Source organism: Podarcis muralis, chromosome 6 (assembly GCF_964188315.1).
Source record: "Podarcis muralis chromosome 6, rPodMur119.hap1.1, whole genome shotgun sequence".
NCBI classification, from domain to species: Eukaryota; Metazoa; Chordata; class Lepidosauria; order Squamata; family Lacertidae; genus Podarcis; species Podarcis muralis.
In genome coordinates this window covers 40,070,985-40,091,582 of record NC_135660.1, presented here as the reverse complement: position 1 = coordinate 40,091,582, position 20,598 = coordinate 40,070,985, and the positions used below count along the sequence as shown (strand labels likewise).

Below are 20,598 nucleotides of genomic sequence, written 5' to 3'. Positions count from 1 at the left end.
TACATTAAGAATTCAAAAATACAGTACAATCTTGACCCCAGGTAAGCATTCTCTGCCAGCAATGGATGCTGTGCATGGAATGTATGGATGTTCTTTTTCAAAGGTCAAGTACTCTGAAAGGTGTGGCACTCATTTAGCTGCACAAAGTTACTGAAGCTCTAATTCCCCAATACCCAAGCAGGAAAAAACCTTCATTGCAAAACTGTGCACCTTCTCCTAAATTGAACAAAGACTAACTATTGTGACTACTTTGGCAAATGACAGGGGGAAGCCAACAGTAGTCTTTCCTCATCTGCTGAAAATGTGAGGACACTAAAGGCAGCTTCACTGCTGAAACTGACACAACACAATCCTACGCATGCTTCCTAGCAGACAGCTGAAGCATGTTTCTTAAGCTAAGGCAACAGTCATGGAGTAGACCGACTCTTCACATCATGAAGATGCTGCTTCCATTCATTTGTAGTACTTCACCACGACTTAAAAGGTAACAGCCACCTTTTCCCATGCGTGCTGCAGGTTTGTGCTGACGCCTGGCACGTGCCAGGACTGTCCTGCATTCCTGTCCCTGCTCAACAGGAAAGGCTGGCATAATCTAAAACAGGATATACTTCCAGAAAAGCGGGGGGAATGACAGCTAGCCTTGTTGAAATCAATGAGTCATAAAATGTTTTAAGCTGTAGTTACCGTATTTTTCGCTCTATTGGACGCACCGGACCACAGGACGCACCTAGTTTTTAGAGGGGGAAATCAAGGACGCAGCCTGTCCACTTCTCCCAGAGCTTCTCGGGGCTGCGGGGGAAGCCCGTGTTCCTCCCCCCAGCCCCAAAGAGCAAAGAAGCCAAGACAGCGCGTGGGATCCATAGCCGCGCAACCTCTGCAGCCAGGAGCTAAACCTCTCCAGTGCAGCTAAAGAAGAAGACAAGGCAGCAAGCGCGATCCATCCCGCTCACTGCCTTGGCTTCTTCTTTAGCCTTGCGCAGCATCTTTAGTCTTGCACAACGGGATGGATTGCGCCCGCTGTCCACTGGGGCTGGACTAGATGACTCCTGGGGTTCCCTTCCAACCCTGCAATTCTATGACCTCGGAAGGTGTTTGGGGTCTCCACCACTGGAGGCTTTTAAGCAGCGGTTGGGGGACCATCTGCCTGGCGTTCTTTAGCTGTGATTCCTACATTGTGAGGGGGCTGGGCTAGATGACCCTTGGGTGGCCCTCCCAACTCTATACAGTCCTACAGTTCTGCGGCAGGAGATCCACAGCCACTTCACACAATGCCCACTCCCAATTTTCATCGGAGAGACATGTGGCTTCACTGTCTAGGTAGGTACCCCCCTACCTGCCACACTTCCCCCACCCCACTTAAGCTGAGGGAATTCCTGCCCAGAGAAGCTCCCAGCAATCACGGAGGAGGAATCCGCTGCAGCCGTGAGCAGCGGAGGATCCATGGTCCTCTTCCTTCCCTCCTCCGTGGTTGCTTTGAAGCAGGAAAGTGGGAGAGGAGCTGCTTACACGAGTGTAAACTGCCCCCCTCCCACTTTCCTGCTTCAAAGCAATTACGGAGGAGGAATCCGCTGCAGCCTCGAGCAGCGGAGGATCCATGGTCCTCTTCCTTCCCTCCTCCGTAGTTGCTTTGGAGGAGGAAAGTGGGAGAGGAGCTGCTTACACGAGTGTAAGCTGCTCCCCTCCCACATTGCCGCTTCAAAGGGAGCCCGGGAGGAGGGAATCTGCTGCAGCTTCCCCCACCTCCCGCAGAAGCCGCGCGCTCTTTAAAGGGGCTGTGCGGCTTCTCCTGGCTTTTCTGGGAGGTGGGGGGATTCCCCCACCTCGTAGAAAAGCCCGCAGGAGCCGCGCAGCCTTTAAAGAGGGTGCCGCTCTTGGGGGCTTTTCCCCCAGGAGGGAGAAGGGACTGCTGCGGCCAGTCAGTCCCTTCTCCCTCCTGGAGAAAAGCCCGCAAGAGCGCACGAAGCTTGTGTGCGGCTCTTGAGGGCTTTTCCCGCCTGCCTCCCCCCTGCATTCGCTCCATAGGACGCACACACATTTTCCCTTGCTTTTTAGGAGGGAAAAAGTGCATCCTATGGTGCGAAAAATACGGTAGTTTAAAAACAAATACGTTTTTGCTACAACAGCAGCTTTTGGTTCAGTCCCCTAGGGTCAAGAAGAGGTAAAACTAGAGACTGCTCTGACAAATATAAAGCTAAAAATGAATTCCTTCCAATATTTGACATATTTTCAGTTTGGCACAGCCTGTGAATGATGGTCTCTGCACATCCTTAGGCAGGGAGATGTGAATCCTTCTGTTTGTTTGCAGCATTCAATAACAAGTTCACATATGATGTCAACAGGTCATCCATTTTGTATCCCTGAAGGAAAAATAAAATACATTTAATGAACTACCCTGGAAAGAGCGAGACAGACATGAGACCCTTTAGCAGTCATGGAATGTTTCACAATAGTAGACCAGCCAGTTAAGATAAGCAGCATTGTGTTGTTACTCCTGCAAATACTATTGGCTTAAGATATTAACACTGCTAAGCAGTGTACAAAAAACTTAAGTTTTCCTCTGATAAAATTGGAATTCAGTGGTTTGTGGAAAAGCCACAAACTAAAATATCGTAAGTCACAGGAGAAGGGTTGTTCAAGGGTGAGGTAAATGATGCCCTTCCCAACTTATTTGGTGACTGCACAAGCAGTCTTAAGGATGGAAATTTATCTCTCAGAATGTCCTGGTTGATCATGAGACAAAGGAAGCCACTTTAAAAATAAATTAAAAGTTAATAATGATTGCTGATAGATATATACATCTTGTTCAAAAAACTGTGTGTCAAAGTAGTTTGAGGTATTTTAATTTAAAACACAAAACATTTCTCTGTGTATGTATTTTCCCTTTTGATTTAGAAGGTTGACACTATGGCACAGCTGTGGGAGCTTTGACTCCACAAGAAGTGAATCTTCTACCCCATATACCTTTTGTAGTAATATAACATGTGCCTGAGTTCCCAAAACCACCAATATGCACATAATACAAGCCAGTTCTGTTTCCTCCACAATCCCAAGCCCATTGCAATTACAGTGGTGCCCCGCAAGACAAATGCCTCGCAAGACGAAAAACTCGCTAGACGAAAGGGTTTTCCGTTTTTTGAGTCGTTCCGCAAGACGAATTTCCCTATGGGCTTGCTTCGCAAGACGGAACGTCTTGTGAGTTCTTGCGAGTTTGTTTCCTTTTTCTTAAAGGCGCTAAGCCGCTAATAGCCGTGCTTCGCAAGACGAAAAAATCACAAGACGAAGAGACTCGCGGAACGGATTAATTTCGTCTTGCGAGGCACCACTGTACCATATGTTTCGCTCTGTAGGACGCACCCGACCATAGGACACACCTTGTTTTAGAGGGGGAGATTTCCCCCCCCCCTTGTTCTCCTCCTCTAAAACAAGATGCCGTTCAAGGTGCGTTCAGGCTACCTTGGAAGCCTGGAGAGCGAGAGGGGTCAGTGCGCACCGACCCCTCTCGCTCTCCAGGTTTCAGTGAAGGCAACCCGAAGCCTCCGGAGTGCTGCGGGAGTTCCCGCTGCGCTCCAGAGGCTTCGGGTTCCTTTCAACCTGCTCTTTCGGGCTGGCGGGGGGAAGCCCACCACCAGCCCCAAAGAGCAGGTCGGGGAGCAGCAGAAAGGCAGGCACCCTTCCCGCTGCTTCGCGGGGCTGCCGGGGAAGCCCAGGTTCTCCCCCCCCCCCAGCCCCAAAGAGCAAAAAAGCCAAGACAGCGAGCAGGACGCATCCCGCTCTCTGTCTTGGCTTCTGCCATAGCCACATGCAACCTTTCCAGCCGGGAGAGGCTGAACGGGGCTATGGCTTCTTTAGCCCCGCGCAACCTCTCCGGCAGGGAGAGCCTGTGCATGGCTATGGCAATACCTCCACCTCCCATAAAAGCCCACAGGAGCCGCACACCCTTTAAGGAGCGCGTGGCTCCTGTGGGCTTTTCTATGAGGAGAGAGAAGGGACTGACTGGCCGCGTCGGTCCCTTCTCCCTCCTGAGAAAAAGCCCGCAAGAGGAGCTTGTGTGCAGCTTTCGGGGCTTTTCCTGCCTGCCTCCTCCCTGCATTCATTCCATAGGATGCACACACATTTCCCCTTCATTTTTGGAGGGGGAAAAGTGCGTCCTATAGAGCGAAAAATACGGTACATCTTTCTGCTGTTTAACACACACACACCCTGTCGTCTCAAAATAATAGGACACAAATATCTAAGGCAAGAAAAGACTTCATCTATTTCAGGATTTTTCCCCAACTACCCAAGGCAGAACTATTACTCAGGTTGGAGAAAAGAGGAGCAATGATAGCTCTTGGTGACATTTACTCAGAGTGCACCACTAGAGGAAGGAGAAAAAGGGTTAACCAGTAATTACCAGGTCATGGATGGTCTTGAGCAAATCTGAAATCATAAGCTTTTCTTACCAGGGAAGTCTCACAAAGGATCCGGCTCCCTCGTACCAGGTTCCCTATGGTCATGTGGAAATATGTGCTGCCACTGCTCCAGTTGGAGATTTTAGTGAAAGGGTAAACTGTCAAGATCTCCTGCAATTTAAAATCAAAATAAATGCTACATGTAAGTTTTATTAGAACAAACAACTCCTACAAAAGGAGACATGTGGCACATCTGGTTTTCCAGGATGCAGTTCTGTGCTGATGCCTCATCAGATCTATCTTCTGCACCAATCCCTATTGATCTTAAATAGCACTTCTGACCATAAAATAGAAGCCAAGTTTCTGTTTATCTGCTGTCTGGTAATGTTGCCTGAAGGATCCTTCCAAGAAGATACCACCTGAGTTTCTCCTTCCTGGGTGTGCAGGTCTCATGTTTATTCCTTCTTTATAAAATTGTTTTTATTTCCCTTAATGCTTAAGGGAATACTAGATGAATGTCTGAGGCTGAAAACTAAATTATGTTGGCCAATGTACAGTTCTGCTTCTGTTGAAGAAAAGTACATTTCCTGCTGGAATCCACGACTCTCATCACATCTCCCTATGCCTTTACCTTAAAGTGTTTTTTGAATGAAACTTATGGCATAGCTCAGTGTGTGTGTACCTTTTCCAATGGGTAGGTATGCTGTCAAGTGTCAAAATATGACTCTTACCTTAGACTTCATATGTATTAGAGAGACACCTTGTTTGTTGATAGCAATCAATACAATGTCAGGGATATTTGGCTCCGAGGTTTGCTAGTAAAGAGGAAGAAAAAATGAGTGATAGCTGTTGAACTATTTTAAATCACCAGCTGTCAGCGTCCACTTATTTGCTCAAGAATCTAAAGAGTTCTCAGTCAAAATGTTTGTAACAATAAGAAAATCAAGTGTGTGTGTCATGGGAATACTGCACGCTGCAAATAATGCATGTGCTTACAAACACTCAGTGCCTTACTCCTCCCATATTTGGCTTCAGACACATGGGAGCTATTTGGAACTGGGAACCAGCTAAGGGAGAAATGGTTAAGCTTCATCTCCTCCTACAATTTCACCCCACTCCCAAAGTGGCTTTTCTTCAGAACGGAGGTGGCATCAATGCAGAGGACGCCACATCACAGGAATGGGCCCTAAGTAGAATCAAGAGCTTAAAAGAAGCAGGACAATAGAAGAAGCGTCTACTCTGCAGAAAGCAGCTTTCCAAATGGAGGCACACACAAAAACAGCACCTTTGAAACTCACCTTCACTTCGAAGAAGGCTGAGCCAAATGTTGGCCAACGATGTATGTACTTCAAGAAGGCAATCTTGGCCTCGTCCACAGTCTTCTGTTCATGTTTGCTGGCGGCAGAAGTAATATTCTGCATAAAAATACACACGAGTCAAAATGGTGGGGCATCTTTCTCTTGCAGTAATGGGTCTCAAGTAATTGCTCCCAGGTATGAAGAATGCAAAACTTATCTAATGCTCCTTGTTACATAAATTTATTTACTGAGGCACCTCCCCACCCTTGGATTAGAATGATAGAAAACACCCATCCTTTGGTTTTCAGGTTTGAGTGAGTTAAAAATCCAAATAAAGTAAGTACAGCATGATGCCTGCCATTTTTAAAGAGTTTTAGCAACTGTGGTGACTTCAGAGGGTCTCTGAAAGGACTGCCATCAGTAGGAAGCTTTGTGGACAGCAAAATTGGTTTTATTTGCTCATAAATTGGGAGGGGGTACTATTGAGGCATGATCAGTAGCCGCAGGGTGGTCCCAACCCAAACAAAAGCCAGAACAAATATGAATTTATGACACTCTAGAGTTCTCAAACCTTCAACCCTCAGGGCCTACTTGAAAAAGTTACTGAGGCCACCAGAAACAAAATGGCGGTAACACAGTCGGTGGCAAATGGAGGCAGAGGGCAAGCCCACTGATGGGCCCCAGCCCACTGTTCAAGAAACAACAATCAAATGATTCTTCTTACCCGTTTCCACTCTTCTGGAGATGCTGTTCGGATCATGTTCTCAGGCACTAGTTCCTTCAATATTTTGGGAATTGCTGCATATTGCATTCGATCATTGTTATAGTTAACCTTGAAAATCAGCCCAGCTAATTGGATGGCATCCTCTTTTGAGCACTTGTGATATCCGCGTAGATACTTTGGTTGCTCCTGAAAGAGACAATTGAAGACACATTGATCTGTTAACCCTACTCTCTGCAGTGTGTGTGTGTGTGTGTGTGTGTGTGTGTGTGTGTAAAAGAGAGAGAGAGAGAAAGAATGAGTGATAGTGCTTTGCTTTTGGTTTCAGGGTAGGCACTGTATTTGCCCCTGGAAAATTAAAGCAAGGAATTTGGTGAGAGTGAGGGAAAGCATTAAAACATCTAAATTTTAAACCTGGGCTCAAGAGACCACACTCAGTGCTTTATGACATTTACTGGTTTGATGATGAGACATTTTCCAGGAATTGTAAATGCCCACTGTCCACAAATCGTGTGAATCTTCATCTCATACCGATTCTCCACAAATCTGTATGACTCAGAGAAACCACAGTGGGTTCAGCAAGGACAGTCCTTAGTACATTCTATCTGCTCTGGGCATTGGACTTGCAGCCATTCCTATCCAGCAACAAGAGGGAAACGATTACAGGAGAATCCCAGATATCTCCGAGATTAATCTCACCTGGGTATTCCAAAAGATCTACCTCCTTCAAACCAAGTAACCCATCAATTCCTTTACCTTTTAGTATGATGATTAGCCTTCAACAAAACCACTTGCCAAGGTAATTGTGCAGCCCTCCCTGCTCTGGAAAGTTAATGAAGTGATAAAGAACCTTTGAAGTTTTACTATTGTTTGGGACAGTTAAGCTCAATTTCAAAAGGTGGAGAGACAAAGGGAGCATCTTTAGGAGAATTCTTCCTTAGGCATCTTATCTATGCTAATCAATTAAGCAAGCAGAGAAACCAGATCAAACATACGTGGGGTGGTATTCAACTAGAAACTGGAAATTAATGATCATTACTAAAATAGGTCTTAATTTCAATGGGTCTACTCTGAGTAAAACTTAGTTGAATACCACCCATAGAACTTGATTCCTTCTACCTGCAGCACCTGAAGTTGCTGATTTGCCCTGCTGCATTGCCGCTGGTAGAGAACCAGCACCACCACCAGTGCTGATTTGGGGAAAGATTGGATTGATTTTGAGTGAAATTTTGAGTGAGATTTTGCATGCTCTACAAGCTCTCCCCAAATGGATATGATTCTGCTGATGGTGGCAGCAGAGCAGGTGGGGCACCCATAGGCATGCTGCCTGCAGGGCCTCTGCCGCTTGTGTATCGTGATGGGACAGGACTTCACAGTTGGCTAGTAGAAACTAGGACTTTACTATCAAGACTGGCCATAATTTGTAGACCTCTCGTGATTATTGTTATCGTTACTGTCAGTGGTATGCTATAAATATCAACCCTGTTAATTACCTGATGATAATGAAAGATGCAGTCAGCCTTCAAGTCCTTCCCAGGAGTCACATTCAGCCATAACTTTCTCATGAAATACACCTGGTAATTCACAGTGGTGGGAGCCACTAGGAAAACAGTGTTATATACATTTAAATGGGGAAGAAATCTCGTAACACTCATTTATATAGCCTGATTATGCATAAGTATTTTTTAATGCTTCACATTACTCTCCAGAAAGCCAGGTGCCAAAAATATGGTCCCTAGCCCACCCAACAATAAAACTGAATCGAAATTTAGAAGTTGACATACAAGCAAAAAAGGAACCTGTAAATATATTCTCTTGTACAACAAACAAAGACAACATGGACTAAAAATTTAGCCTTAAGTGAAAGACTAAGGAGAAATTGTGATAACAATTGGCTTTTAGAGAGTATTTTCTTCTACTGCTTCAGATAAGAAGCAATCTGTGTAAATGAAGGTACAGTAGGATTATGCCGATGAACAACAAGACTTAGCTGAAATGGAGTGTACTTTTCTGGAACAGTTTGTTCCCACAACAGTCCCCCACCCCCCTTTCATCAATCTCTGAACTGGGGGCAAAATGTTTCCATCCTTCACAGTGACAAATGCCACTTTAAAAGAGGTCACTGTGTGCAGCACAGTCTTCCCCTCCCTTGGCAAGTGCTGGGGGTGGTATTCGGATCTGCGTATTGCTGTGGATGGGGCCCTCCTCAAAGAGGCAACTCCTGCCACTTGAAGGAAGGCAATCTGCAGCATTGGGATCCTTCTCCTTTCTTGACAAGTATTTTTTATCAAGAGATAGGAACAGAGGCCCCAATTTTTAAAGAAAAGGTGAATCCACTCGCTTTGGAGAATGCTGCATTTTCAGAGAAAACTTGCACCTTTCTCTGCGGAAAAACTAACTGCATGAAAATTCAGCTCAGCACTTTTAAGGAATATTTTTACCACCTTTTTCGTAACAGAACAGTGGGTGGGAGTCACCTAATTAGCACCATCAGCGGAAGCTCTGTGCAGGGACTTCCACATGTGCAACAGGGCTCCCCCTCATTCTCTCCTGCACCCCCTGAAGTTGGCTCAGGGGTGTGTTCATCAGGAGAACCCCCAGAGCAGCACACAGAGGAAGGAGATCATCCCATTTTGCAAGCTGCAGTGTTTGCACAGATGGAATGATTGGAAGAGCACAATGCTAAATTCCACCCAATGTGCTTAGGGAAGTTGTAGAATTGTGATCCTCAAACATTTTTTTAAAAAGAAGATGGATAAGCATCTGAGGGATACAATAATACATTGAGCAAGTCCTGCTTTACCTGAAAGATTTAAACTGAATAGTGATGCTCGAGGTTGTCGGCAAACACACTAAGAGTTTTAGGTTTGTTCAGGAAATGGAATTGTGCTATCTCCTTTGAGGATGTGGGGGCTTATGATATCTTATCTGGCAATGAACAAATTTCAAAGTGGAACAAGCAGTTGCCAGATCCACCAACTAATGTGGCAAATGAAAATTATTCAGTTATTTAGTGTCTGGACTCATTCCACTATTTTTAAATGAGCCTTTTTGTCAAGCTGAGCCAGCTAATTCATGCCACCAGGTGTAGACACAGAACACACACCAGAGAGCAATGATAACAAAGAGAGAACTGATTAATTATGGCAATAAAATGGGTTGCTTCCTGAACTCTTCCTGTTTCCTAATACCAGAGCTGTCCCTGGTAAATAAACACCCAAGAATCCATCCACCCATTTCCATACCCTCTCTGCTCGGCCTGTTCTTCCGCGTCCAATCAGTCACCTGTCTCAAAGAGTCAAAGAAGTAATCTGCTTCATTCTGGCTGATCACCTAAGAAAGAAAAGATGAATGAGAGGGGAGTTTGCACAAAGAATCAGTTCAATCCCCATAGTTCCCGTTGCAGTAACTGCAACGTTGCAGTAACGCTGCAGTAATGTTGCAGTAACTGCAGTAGCTTATGGAATTAAACACAAATGATGCTGGCATGTGTTAGACCATGGGTCTTATTAAACAGGTACAGTAACCCCGCAACTTACAAACATTTAACTTGTGTGCATTCAGCTTTGTGTGATAAATAAAAAGGAGGTGGAAAGGGGCAGCATCAGATTTAGGGCAATGAGGGTGGTTCCAATGCACAAGGCGCCAAGCCAAGGGGGTGCAAAATTGAGAAGATCCATTTGGGGGTGCCAAATTTTGGCCTTGCAAAGTGTGCCATAATGCAGGTTTGCCAAAGTCCACTCCTGAAAGGGCAGGGTTCTGGGGGAAATGACTTTGGCAATCCCACCTGCCACTGAAGGTGTTTTTGAGTATACACAATTTTGGCTTTAGGTGTGATTCCTGGAATGTACACCCTGCATAAGTTGCAGGCTTCCCGTATGAAGGAAAGAAATTAATCAAAAAAAGCATTATTCTTTCACCCAGAAAAACAAGTTGAAGCATGCATTATTATCACACAGAGCTCACAGTGGATATGTGACCAAAAGGGCCCATCAAAGACACTCGCTTTATACGGCTGCCCTCTTTGCCAATTACCTTGTCTGCAGTCTTGACAAAGAGGCTGAATCCTTCCCAGGAACTCAGTTCCATCTGGCTGGCGATAGTCTCACACAGAGTCCGTACTTTTGTGTTTGTCCCTACCACAAATGCCTGGAACATAACAGTGGAGGGACCAAAGTGAGTAGACTGGAAGGAAAGGGAGCGGGCATCTGTCTCCTTGGCTCCAAGCTGCACTAGAAGCCAGAGAAGGAAAACATGGAAGTCCATGCTGAGAGGCAGCACCTCTCTCTATGTCCACTGGATGCTGAAGGCAAACATGAGGAACTGGCTGTCATTGCAACCCAGTTTCTGAGATCTTCTCAAGGGCATCTGGTTAGCCACTGTTATCAACAATCCTGACATCATTGTTATTAGCGTTTATTGTCTCCTTTTGTGTCCATAGCATTTTGTTTAAATACATATTTTTAAATCTTGCAAATGTAAGAAAAAGAAGAAAAGCAACATAGACAGCTCACATTAAAAATAATCCATCAATCCTGATTTAAACGTATATATTAATATAAGCAGCCCCAGTGGCGGAGCTTCATGGTCCGGCACGGGGGGTGGGTGGGCAGAGAGCAGGCGGGGGCAGGGCTGGCACACATCCTGGGGACGTGGCACGCCACCTGTGGGGGCATGGCGCTCAGCGCGGGCGGGGGGGGGGGAAGGCAGCAGTGATGACACCCCACCGGGATCGCATTGCCAGGGGTGATGCGCTCACCCCGCACTTCTCTTCCTCTGCCAGTGAGCAGCCCATGTGTTCAGACAGATGCCTGAATGAGTGGCCATGCCAGTTATGAAACATTATTAAGGAATGGTACCTGAACTTGCTAATACGAACAGTAAGCCCACAACCTATACTCATTTAGCATGTGCATATTCAGCTTTATGCACTTGACAAGGGTGAAAAAGGGGCCGGGTTCCAGGAAAAATAACCTTGGCAATCCACCTACCATTGACCCAAATGGGTTTTGATGATAATGCGATTTTGGTTTTAGGTGTGATTCCCCAAAATGTAACCCCCATGCAAGGTGCGGGCTTACTGTATTCATTTGCGGCCCCCCCCCATGTCCCCTTTCTCTGCAGTATCAAGTCTATTAGATTGTATGTAACTGTACAATATGGGACGCGGGTGGCGCTGTGGGTTAAACCACAGAGCCTAGGACTTGCCGATCCGAAGGTTGGTGGTTCGAATCCCCGCAACGGGGTGAGCTCCCGTTGCTCGGTCCCTGCTCCTGCCCACCTAGCAATTCGAAAGCACATCAAAGTGCAAGTAGATAAATAGGTACCGCTCCAGCGGGAAGGTAAAGGCGTTTCCGTGCGCTGCTCTGGTTCGCCAGAAGCGGCTTAGTCATGCTGGCCACATGACCCAGAAGCTGTACGCCGGCTCCCTCGGCCAATAAAGCGAGATGAGCGCCGCAACCCCAGAGTCAGCCACGACTGGACCTAATGGTCAGGGGTCCCTTTACCTTTACCTTTAACTGTACAATACAAAGAACAACCTTCTAATATATTTAACAGATACGGGTAGATAGCAGAGTTTGCCTCACCTGCTCTGTATCATTTGGAAAGTAAACCTTGTGGGAAATCTTTGTGATATTCTTCTGGATCGCCTCCACTTCCACGCTGTGTGGGGCCCACTTCCGACAGCCACTCCTGGAAAATAGCAATGCAGCTAGAAATCTCAGAGGTGGGCATTTGCTCATGGGCAGCTGCCATCAGTCTACTGCAACTCAGCCTTATGCAGAGTCTGAAAATTGGTCCACCTTGATCAATACTGTCTACACTGACTGGCAACGGCTCTCCAAGGTTTCAGGCAGAGAACTTTTCCCAGCTCTACCTGGAGATGCTGGAGACCTTTGCATGCAAAACATGAGCTCTGCTACTGAGCCAGGGCCATTCCTCAAGTTAAGCCACTAAACAGCTATTAAGAGAGCAGGAAACAGAGGCCTCTGATGGAAGAGTAATAGCTACCTTGACATGAATTTTTGTGCTCCTAGATGGCTCCTCTCTTACCCCGTGTTCTTCCTCCTACTAAGGGCTGAACTCTAAGACAGGTACGGGGCTCTGAGGCACCTGTTGCTTCAAGTATAGGATTTGTGAAGAGGCTTCAGCTGAAGAACCAAACCGTCATAGAAACCACAGGGCTCTCTCATTCCTTAAATGCAATTATTTTTAATCTAAAACGAACCCCACTAAAGCAAGAGCCCTCCAGCATCACCTGCTATTCAGAGGGAGCTGCCTGTGAGTTCTGCAGAAAAGAGAAATGTGTGTATGTCTTGAGCACATCTGTCTTATGCCCACATCTGTCATGCTATCAATCTCTCCTGGCATGGAAGAAAGGTTAGTCCCTTTCAATTTCTTTTCTACATTAGGTTACATGTTGCATATGCTTTACCGTATACGCTTTACATTTCCTGCCACCTTGCACAAGGTGGGACTCTGCTGTTACCTTAGGGACAGAGGACACAAAACCTTCTCAAAGGATTGATAAAGCCTCTGTACCTCATCACCCTTTGCATCCTACGCCTGCAGTCCACAGCCAGGTTCTCTTTCAGGCGAGTCTCCATAAATTTCTGAGCATGACTCAGCAGTGATTTACTCGGAGGGAAAAGGCCTGTGCAGAGCCAGAGTAATTGCCAACCACTGTTCAGGCTGTACCTGTAGTTTGGAGGGAAATAATAATAATTACTTAGAAATGTTAATATATTTTATTTACTTAACCCAACAGCTCTTGAGACTTAGGAAACTATCCATCCAAGCTGGCTTCTTTGTGACCCCCCCCCTCCATTGTCACCATAGGGGTGGAAATGGCTTCCACTGCTGGATTTGGAGATTCTGGAAGCCAGATACCTCTGAAGTGCTAAAAGCTCAGTAAGTTGTTTTTCTGACAATGATCAAGAAATACATTGATATAAAAAGGAACTATCCTGTAAGAGATGGTTGGAAAGGTCTGGCCCTTGGTACCTGTTGGTGTTCTCTGTCAGCTGCTTCATGATCTGACAGTAGATCTCATCGCGCAGAACTTCCTCCTGAATTGCCACTACAAATATCTGGTCGGTGAGCTCCGCAGGGGACCTCTCCTGCTTTGAGGGATAGTCTCCCATGTATCTCATGATAGGTGAGCAAAGAGGTAAGGAAAAGTTTGCAGAGATGATGTGCAATTTCAAGCACCTCTCCTTTTTCAGAGAACTCCTAGTGACTGAGCCCTCCGGTGACAATTAGGCTGTGCTGCCTAGCAAAACCTATTAATAGGTCACATTACTAATTAGCACTGCCTTCTGTGACCTCTCCTCTTTTGGGGGTGTTAATGCTATGAACCCCTCCATCATAGGCTCAGGTTGTATATAGTATGAACCATTTATCATAAAGACACCACAGTCTCTGCTGTGCCTCATACATGAACCCTGGAATATGGCACCATTGTGCCAAGCAAGGAAACCAGGCAGAGGGCCTTCTCGGTAGTGGCACCCGCCCTGTGGAACGCCCTCCCACCAGATCTCAAAGAGAAAAACAACTACCAGACTTTTAAAAGACATCTGAAGGCAGCCCTGTTTAGGGAAGCTTTTAATGTTTGACAGAATATTTTGTTGGAAGCCGCCCAGAGTGGCTGGAGAAACCCAGCCAGATGGGCAGAGTATAAATAAATTTATTACTATTATTTTTTATTTTATTTTTGTTGTGTTGTTGTTGTTATATTGGGGTGGTATGCAGCCCTATCACTAGCATAAAGGATATCAATGAAGGACTGGCAAGCAAAGTCCCAGAGGTCAGAGTTGGTGCACACCTTCTTCAGTAAAGGCTGTTTTAGGGGTTCCCTAGAGTGAGCCCATAGGTGACTCCGCCCACGGGACTTGTGTAAGACCGCCTTGCTGATGGACTCCTTTTCAGGAACTCTGGGAAAACAAAAGAACATTTCCTCAAAGCAGTGCCATTTGGACTTAACATTTGCTTGGGATAGGTAAAAAATGTAACAGAGAAAATCTATCTGGACAGGTATAACCTGGCTGCAGTATTCTTTGCTCTGGTAACCTCAAGCTAGGATTGCTGCAGTGCAGTACATGGGACTGCCTTTTAAGACTGTTTGGAAATTGCAGCTTGTGCAGAATGTGGCCACTCAATCGCTGGCAGGTTCGAGGCAATGCACTTGCACCACAATTTTGCGTCTCCCCCTCCTAGTAAGCAGGGGTAACACACCTGCCAAAAAGCTAGGATTATGGCTCTACCCTGCCTGGCATGGATCCAACCTAAAATTCCCTGCACCTGCTACAGGTCTAGCACTAGCACAGAGATGGGGGACCAATGGGCCAGGACCTCCCCCCCCCCCACTCCAACTTGACAGCGCCATCTGCTGAACAAGGGAGTTCCTGATAGGCAACTCCCTAGTGCAGCTGATCCCAGCAGAGCTTCCTATTGGCACCAATCAACTGAAGAGTATTAAGAGTGACCTCTGTTTGCCTTGGAACAGTTGGGAGTGCATGTTGAGCTCATGAATGTTCCTATGCAGCCACACCTGATGTCACATATGGCTTAAGGTGGGCATGGCTTGGAGAAACAGCCTCCCAGGCCAAATTATGACCCTTGCAGGACCTAACTAGACCCATGGGAAGGAGGTTTCCCTCTTGCACGTCTGAAGATTAGGCCCCTTTTTTCAATGTTGCCAAATGAAGATTGGTGCCAACTGTGATTTGCATTTGAATATGGCGAAAATCCTGGCTGGAACAGTATCTCATTGCTCATCAGGAGAGGAGTGGTCGACCTTCACTGTGTCCTCTACTTCACTGCAGATAAGGAATGGCAAGAGGGGTCACCACAAGAGTCATTTCCATCACATGGAAGATGGAGTGGGATGCAATAACTAAGACGGGTTTAAGCACAATAACATGCAACTGTTGGTTGAAAAAGCAGAATGACTTTCAGGAAGTCAGAGGCTCTGGGAGAAACTGAATAGGAAGCTGCAAGGCACAGGGATAAATATACCTGAAGTGCTCGTAGGAGAATTCTTCCAGAGTATATGGCTTCACTTTTGCTTCTTCTTCCTCATGCTCCTCTGTGCGAGAATTCAGTGACGCCAACCTCCGTTGTTCAGGCGACATCATCAGCAGGCTCTGAAAAGACACAGCCCCTTGAAGGCTACGGGCTCCTTGCCAAGATGTCAGACACCGACCACCCGTGCTGATGCTTCAGGAAAGATTTGTGGGCAGGATACTCATTTCCTGCCAGGTCTGCTTACAGACACTTCTTCAGAGCAAGGAAGGATTACCAGGCCTGCCAACATTTCCCTTAATGAGGGGAATAGTTCCAAAAGAATTCCTTCAGGGACAAGCATTGCATTAGAAGAGGCCCCAAGAGAGCACAATGTCAAATCCAGAAATCAAGTCAATGTATAACTGGAACTACTGTTGCTGCTTGGATGTACTTGAAACTTACATGAAACTGCTAATTGAAACAAATACTCAAAACAGAGAACGATGTTAAAAATGCAATTTAAAGTAGTTCAATAATAATTACAGTCCACAACAGATCAAAAGTTCCCCTTTATGGGGAATAACCTCCAATGTTCTGGTCTCAGTTTTAGTTTTAATAAGCATGTGAAAATTCTGAGCATGCTCTGCTAAAGATTTAGGAATTCAAGAGGAAGCCTGATTTCTACTCAAGCTCTAAAACGGGATCAGAGTTAGCTTTGACAATTTCCCCAAAGGCTCCAGCAAGCCCTTATTCAGTACAGTGGTACCCCGCAAGACGAACGCCTCGCAAGACGGAAAACCCGCTAGACGAAAGGGTTTTCCGTTTTGGAGGCGCTTCGCAAAACGAATTTCCCTATGGGCTTGCTTCGCAAGACGAAAGCCCATAGGGAAATCTCCGGGGACCTCTTTTAAATGCTAGCGGTGGGGAGCAAAGCCTTTCCCCCCCCCCCTCCGGCCTTCAGAAGAGGTCCAGGAAGGCTGGCGGGGGCCGAAAGGCTTTGCTCCCCACCGCCAGCATTTTAAAAGCAGTCCGGGATAGCAGGGAAGCGCTTCCCGCTATCACGGACGGCTTTTGAAGGCAGGAGAGGTCTGCGAAGCTTGGGCGCGCTGATCTCAGCGCGCGCAGGCTTCGGCATGCCGGCAACTCACCGCAAGCAGCGGCAGCGCTGCCGCTGCTTGCGGAGAGGTCCGCGAAGCCTGGGCGCGCGGATCTCAGCGCACGCAGGCTTCGGCATGCCGGCAACTCACCGCAAGCAGCGGCAGCGCTGCCGCTGCTTGCGGAGAGGTCCGCGAAGCCTGGGCGCGCGGATCTCAGCGCACGCAGGCTTCGGCATGCCGGCAACACTCAGCAAGCAGCGGCAGCGCTGCCGCTGCTTGCGGAGAGGTCCGCAAAGCTTGGGCGCGCTGATCTCAGCGCGCGCAGGCTTCGGCATGCCGGCAACTCACCGCAAGCAGCGGCAGCGCTGCCGCTGCTTGCGGAGAGGTCCGCGAAGCCTGGGCGCGCGGATCTCAGCGCACGCAGGCTTCGGCATGCCGGCAACACTCAGCAAGCCGCCCGCCAGCATTTTAAGATCGCCCCGGACAGCGGAGAAGCCCTCCGCTGTCCCGGGGTTTTTTAAAATGCTGGGGGTGGGAAGAAAAGCCCTTGTCCCCCCCCCCAGCCTTCAGAAGAGGTCGGGGGACAGACTGTCCCCGGACCTGGTGTGAAGGCGGTTTCCCTAGGAACGCATTAATTGATTTTCAATGCATTCCTATGGGAAACCGTGCATCGCAAGACGAAAAACTCGCAAGAAGAAAAAACTTGCGGAACGAATTAATTTCGTCTTGCGAGGCACCACTGTACTGCTATTTTCTTCCATTCCTCTGAAACACAGTCTACAGATTTTTTTGTGGGTTTCAGCATGTTACCTTAATAGAGGTCATATCCATGCCATACATTTAATGCACATGGCTCCCCTGAAGAATCCTGGGAACTGTAGTTTACCAGTCACAGAACTACAATTCCCAGCACCCTTAGCAACCTACAGTTCCCAGAACTCTTTATTTGGAAGGGGAATAGGTGCTTTAAAAATATGATGATGATATGAGCAGAGATGGGATGGAAGCCATTTATCTTGGTTATCCTTACCAGTAATTGACTAGAAGGTTTCGTAACGGTGGGGATGACGTAGATTGCATCTTGTGACACAAGCCCAGATTTACCAGTTCGCTCATTCTGAGCATAGATCCAGCCTTGGCTTCCTTCCAGTCTTCTGCCACGGGCATGCATCCTGCCTTGGCTTTTTTCTAGTCCCCTGTCCTTGGCTAAAATCAGCAAATCCCCCTTCTTAAATGCCAGAATTGTGGAGTCATCTGGGAAGCAAAAAGAGAGAGAGAACTGCAGTAATGCTGTCCAGCCATTGCACATCAGAGAGAAAATCAGGGGTGTGGTGGGGTTGAAAAGTGTTTTCAGAGTCAGACCAAGCCATGAGTCCTCAGACTTTCTCACAAGACCTGTAGGGATCGGTTATGCAGCCATTTTGCGCAAGTATTGATATCTGAGTTTGTATTAGGGGGGCCACTTCCTAGAAGCTGAGCCCTTTTGGCTCCCCTGTGATATTTTTTTGGAGGGGGACAGACCTGCCCTCTGTGGAGGAGGCCAAGTGTGGAGCTGAGCACAGTGCAGCTTCAATAGCCAGCTCCTCCTTCTCCTTCTCCTCCTCCTCCTGCCACAGAGGGGAAGGAGCTGCTGGCCATGGAAGACATGCTGCTGACATGTTCCTCTCTGCCCCCAGCTCCTTTGATGTTGGCCCCCACATTCTCCATCAGAAGCTGGTGCCACTGGTTTGTATCAAGCATGTGGCAAGTGGGCCATGAGAGTAACTTGCCATGAAATGAACAGCAAATCACATTTGTTTATCTTGTGAACTGCCTGAGATCTTTGGGTGAAGGGTGGTATATAAATTTAACAATAAATAAATAAGATGTATGTCAATTGTGTTTTGTGCTCATAAGGCTGTGTACACACCATACATTTAAAGCAGGCACATCCTGCTCCAAAGAATCCTCTAAACTGTAGTTTAAGCCAGACAAAGCTACAATTTCCTGCACTCTTAACCAAGAATCCTAGGGTTCTTTTGGGGGTGGGGTGGGGTATGTGCTTTAAATGTGGGGTGTGTACAGTTTCCCTTCTTTCCCAATCTTGTTTTTACCTCAGTGACCTGTCTAGTTTTTGTTCCATTCTTCTGCTACATCATTACCTGTTTCTGCTCACGTTTCCCACTAACAATTTCTCATGCCACCTCAGGGGATGTGGGAGATTTGTGACTGGATCTCTCAACACTTTCCACTTAAGAGTATTTCTTAGAATCAAGTGGTATATAAATTGTGTTTAATAAATCAAGAACATGTTTTTCCTTAAAAGAAGATGGAGAAGCTGAAGCATTTGAACTGAGACTGCAGGAAAGACGAGGAAAATTTTCCCTCAGTTCTTCCAATAGCAAAAGTCCATCCTTATCAAGAGCTGGGTGTAAAGCTAGGTGGTTTACTGTTTATGAGCCAGGAATGCTGCCTCATTTTGGTAAACAGCTCAATGACATCTTTCACTAAGAGGGGACAAATGATGCACACAAGTTTGGATGGGACCACATCAGCAGCTCATAATCTGAGTCATAATCTGCCCCTGACATCTATCAGCAGAGAGAGGAGCCCAAACCAGCCCTCCATTGGACACATTGATTCAGCGTAACCTGATCCTTGGAAACTTCTCCATCTGAAAGCACCCTAAGTTACCTTGCTGCTTGTTTTCTTGCATTGCCACAGCATACTGTGACCTCTCTTTCAGTCCTTGCAGAAACATGACCACCAGCTCAGCAATGACAACGCTGTTGGCCGATGTCAAGACAAACTCTTCAGCACGCAAGGTGTTGAGGGTGCAACTTTGTCCGAATGCCTTGACTGCCCTGTGAAACACAGAAGTAATTTGTTAATTACTCTGGGAGCTGCAGGAAAGCAAAGCTCTGCATCTACCTACAGCCTTCAGAATAAGAGTCCAAATGTCCTCAAATCCATTAATTCAAAGACACAGTAGAGTCTCTTAATATGGATCAAAAAGCAATGGGTGGGAAGGACAAGACCTGATGTTTTCCAAAGCTAGAACAGAATCACCAACTCCTAGTGGGAGGTCAAATTTGTACATTCAGCCCTTCCATGTCTCCTTACAGAGACATCTTATCCTGCAAGACTCATTCTCAAACAAAGAGGGAAATGGAAGCACAGTGCTGTAAGGGAACAGTGAGATGATATAAGATTTCATACTCTGAGTAAACAGAACTCCACGCCTGCTCCTTGAAGAAGAGGATGCTTTTTAAAACTTTGGGGAAGGGCCATAGTTGAGCAGCAGAGTCTGGTAGGACTAGGAAAGAACACTCACTGAAATCTTGGGAGAGCTACTGCTAAACCACTGTAGGCAGTACTGAGCTAGGTGGACCAGTGATCTGGCTCAGTGTAAGGCAGCTTCCTGCATAAAACCTCCCCCGGCATAATTGCCAAAGAAGGAAGACAGAAGAATCAAATGTGGCCAATGATATGAAGAGCAGGTAGGAGCTGAGCACCCTTGGGTTTCTTGAGAGTTCCAAGAGAGGACTCTGCTGCTCTGCTGTGAGGGAGCACTCAGTCATGTCACCTGCCTCACTGCAATAGTCCCAGTGGAGTGCCAGCCCCTGCAAGGTGGTTTTTGAACCCCAAGTTCACAATCCCACTGACAATGGAAGACTTCCAGCACTGTCTCCCACTCAGTTCTTGACCTTTCCTTGCATGGCCAATAAGGGATTATTTCTCAAGCTTCCTACGATCAGAATGTGCACGTATTCCAAAGTTTCCCAAGAGGGTCCTGTGATGATGAAATGCATTTCAAATATTGTGCAGAATGTCGGTGAGGATGCAGTACCTACATTCTCTCGGGCCCATGGTGTCCTAGCAGACTTACCTGTTTGTGTGGATGCCAGTGATTTCTGGGAAAGACAGGTCTAGAAGTCTCTTTTCTGACTCATCTAGGAAGCAGATCCCTTTCCAATTAATTGCCACTATGAAATGGTTCTTGGGCAGACTTGGCCCTGTAAACACAATTTTTAAAAAGGTAGTGTGGCAACCTTTTCTTACCTCAGATATTCCTCCCCTCTGTACCCTCACCCACACGAAAGGGG

General features: G+C 46.8%; 1 protein-coding gene across 6 annotated transcripts in view; it reads right to left on the bottom strand.

Moving 5' to 3' along the window:
• Window positions 1-2,091: 2,091 nt before the first annotated feature.
• MYO7B (myosin VIIB) overlaps window positions 2,092-20,598 on the bottom strand; it is a 56,377-nt gene continuing 37,870 nt past the window's right edge. For all 6 annotated transcript variants that reach the window (XM_028730671.2, XM_077930092.1, XM_077930095.1 and 3 more), the window contains 16 exons: window positions 20,382-20,508; window positions 19,187-19,356; window positions 17,544-17,767; window positions 15,429-15,556; window positions 14,187-14,344; window positions 13,416-13,569; window positions 12,954-13,109; window positions 11,999-12,104; window positions 10,446-10,559; window positions 9,656-9,743; window positions 7,904-8,010; window positions 6,414-6,599; window positions 5,690-5,806; window positions 5,123-5,206; window positions 4,443-4,562; window positions 2,092-2,357 (listed from right to left, as the gene is read on the bottom strand). In XM_028730671.2, coding sequence (XP_028586504.2) covers window positions 2,268-2,357; window positions 4,443-4,562; window positions 5,123-5,206; window positions 5,690-5,806; window positions 6,414-6,599; window positions 7,904-8,010; window positions 9,656-9,743; window positions 10,446-10,559; window positions 11,999-12,104; window positions 12,954-13,109; window positions 13,416-13,569; window positions 14,187-14,344; window positions 15,429-15,556; window positions 17,544-17,767; window positions 19,187-19,356; window positions 20,382-20,508 — 2,129 coding nt within the window. In that variant the 3' untranslated portion in view covers window positions 2,092-2,267. The remainder of the gene's footprint in view (window positions 2,358-4,442; window positions 4,563-5,122; window positions 5,207-5,689; window positions 5,807-6,413; window positions 6,600-7,903; window positions 8,011-9,655; window positions 9,744-10,445; window positions 10,560-11,998; window positions 12,105-12,953; window positions 13,110-13,415; window positions 13,570-14,186; window positions 14,345-15,428; window positions 15,557-17,543; window positions 17,768-19,186; window positions 19,357-20,381; window positions 20,509-20,598) is intronic.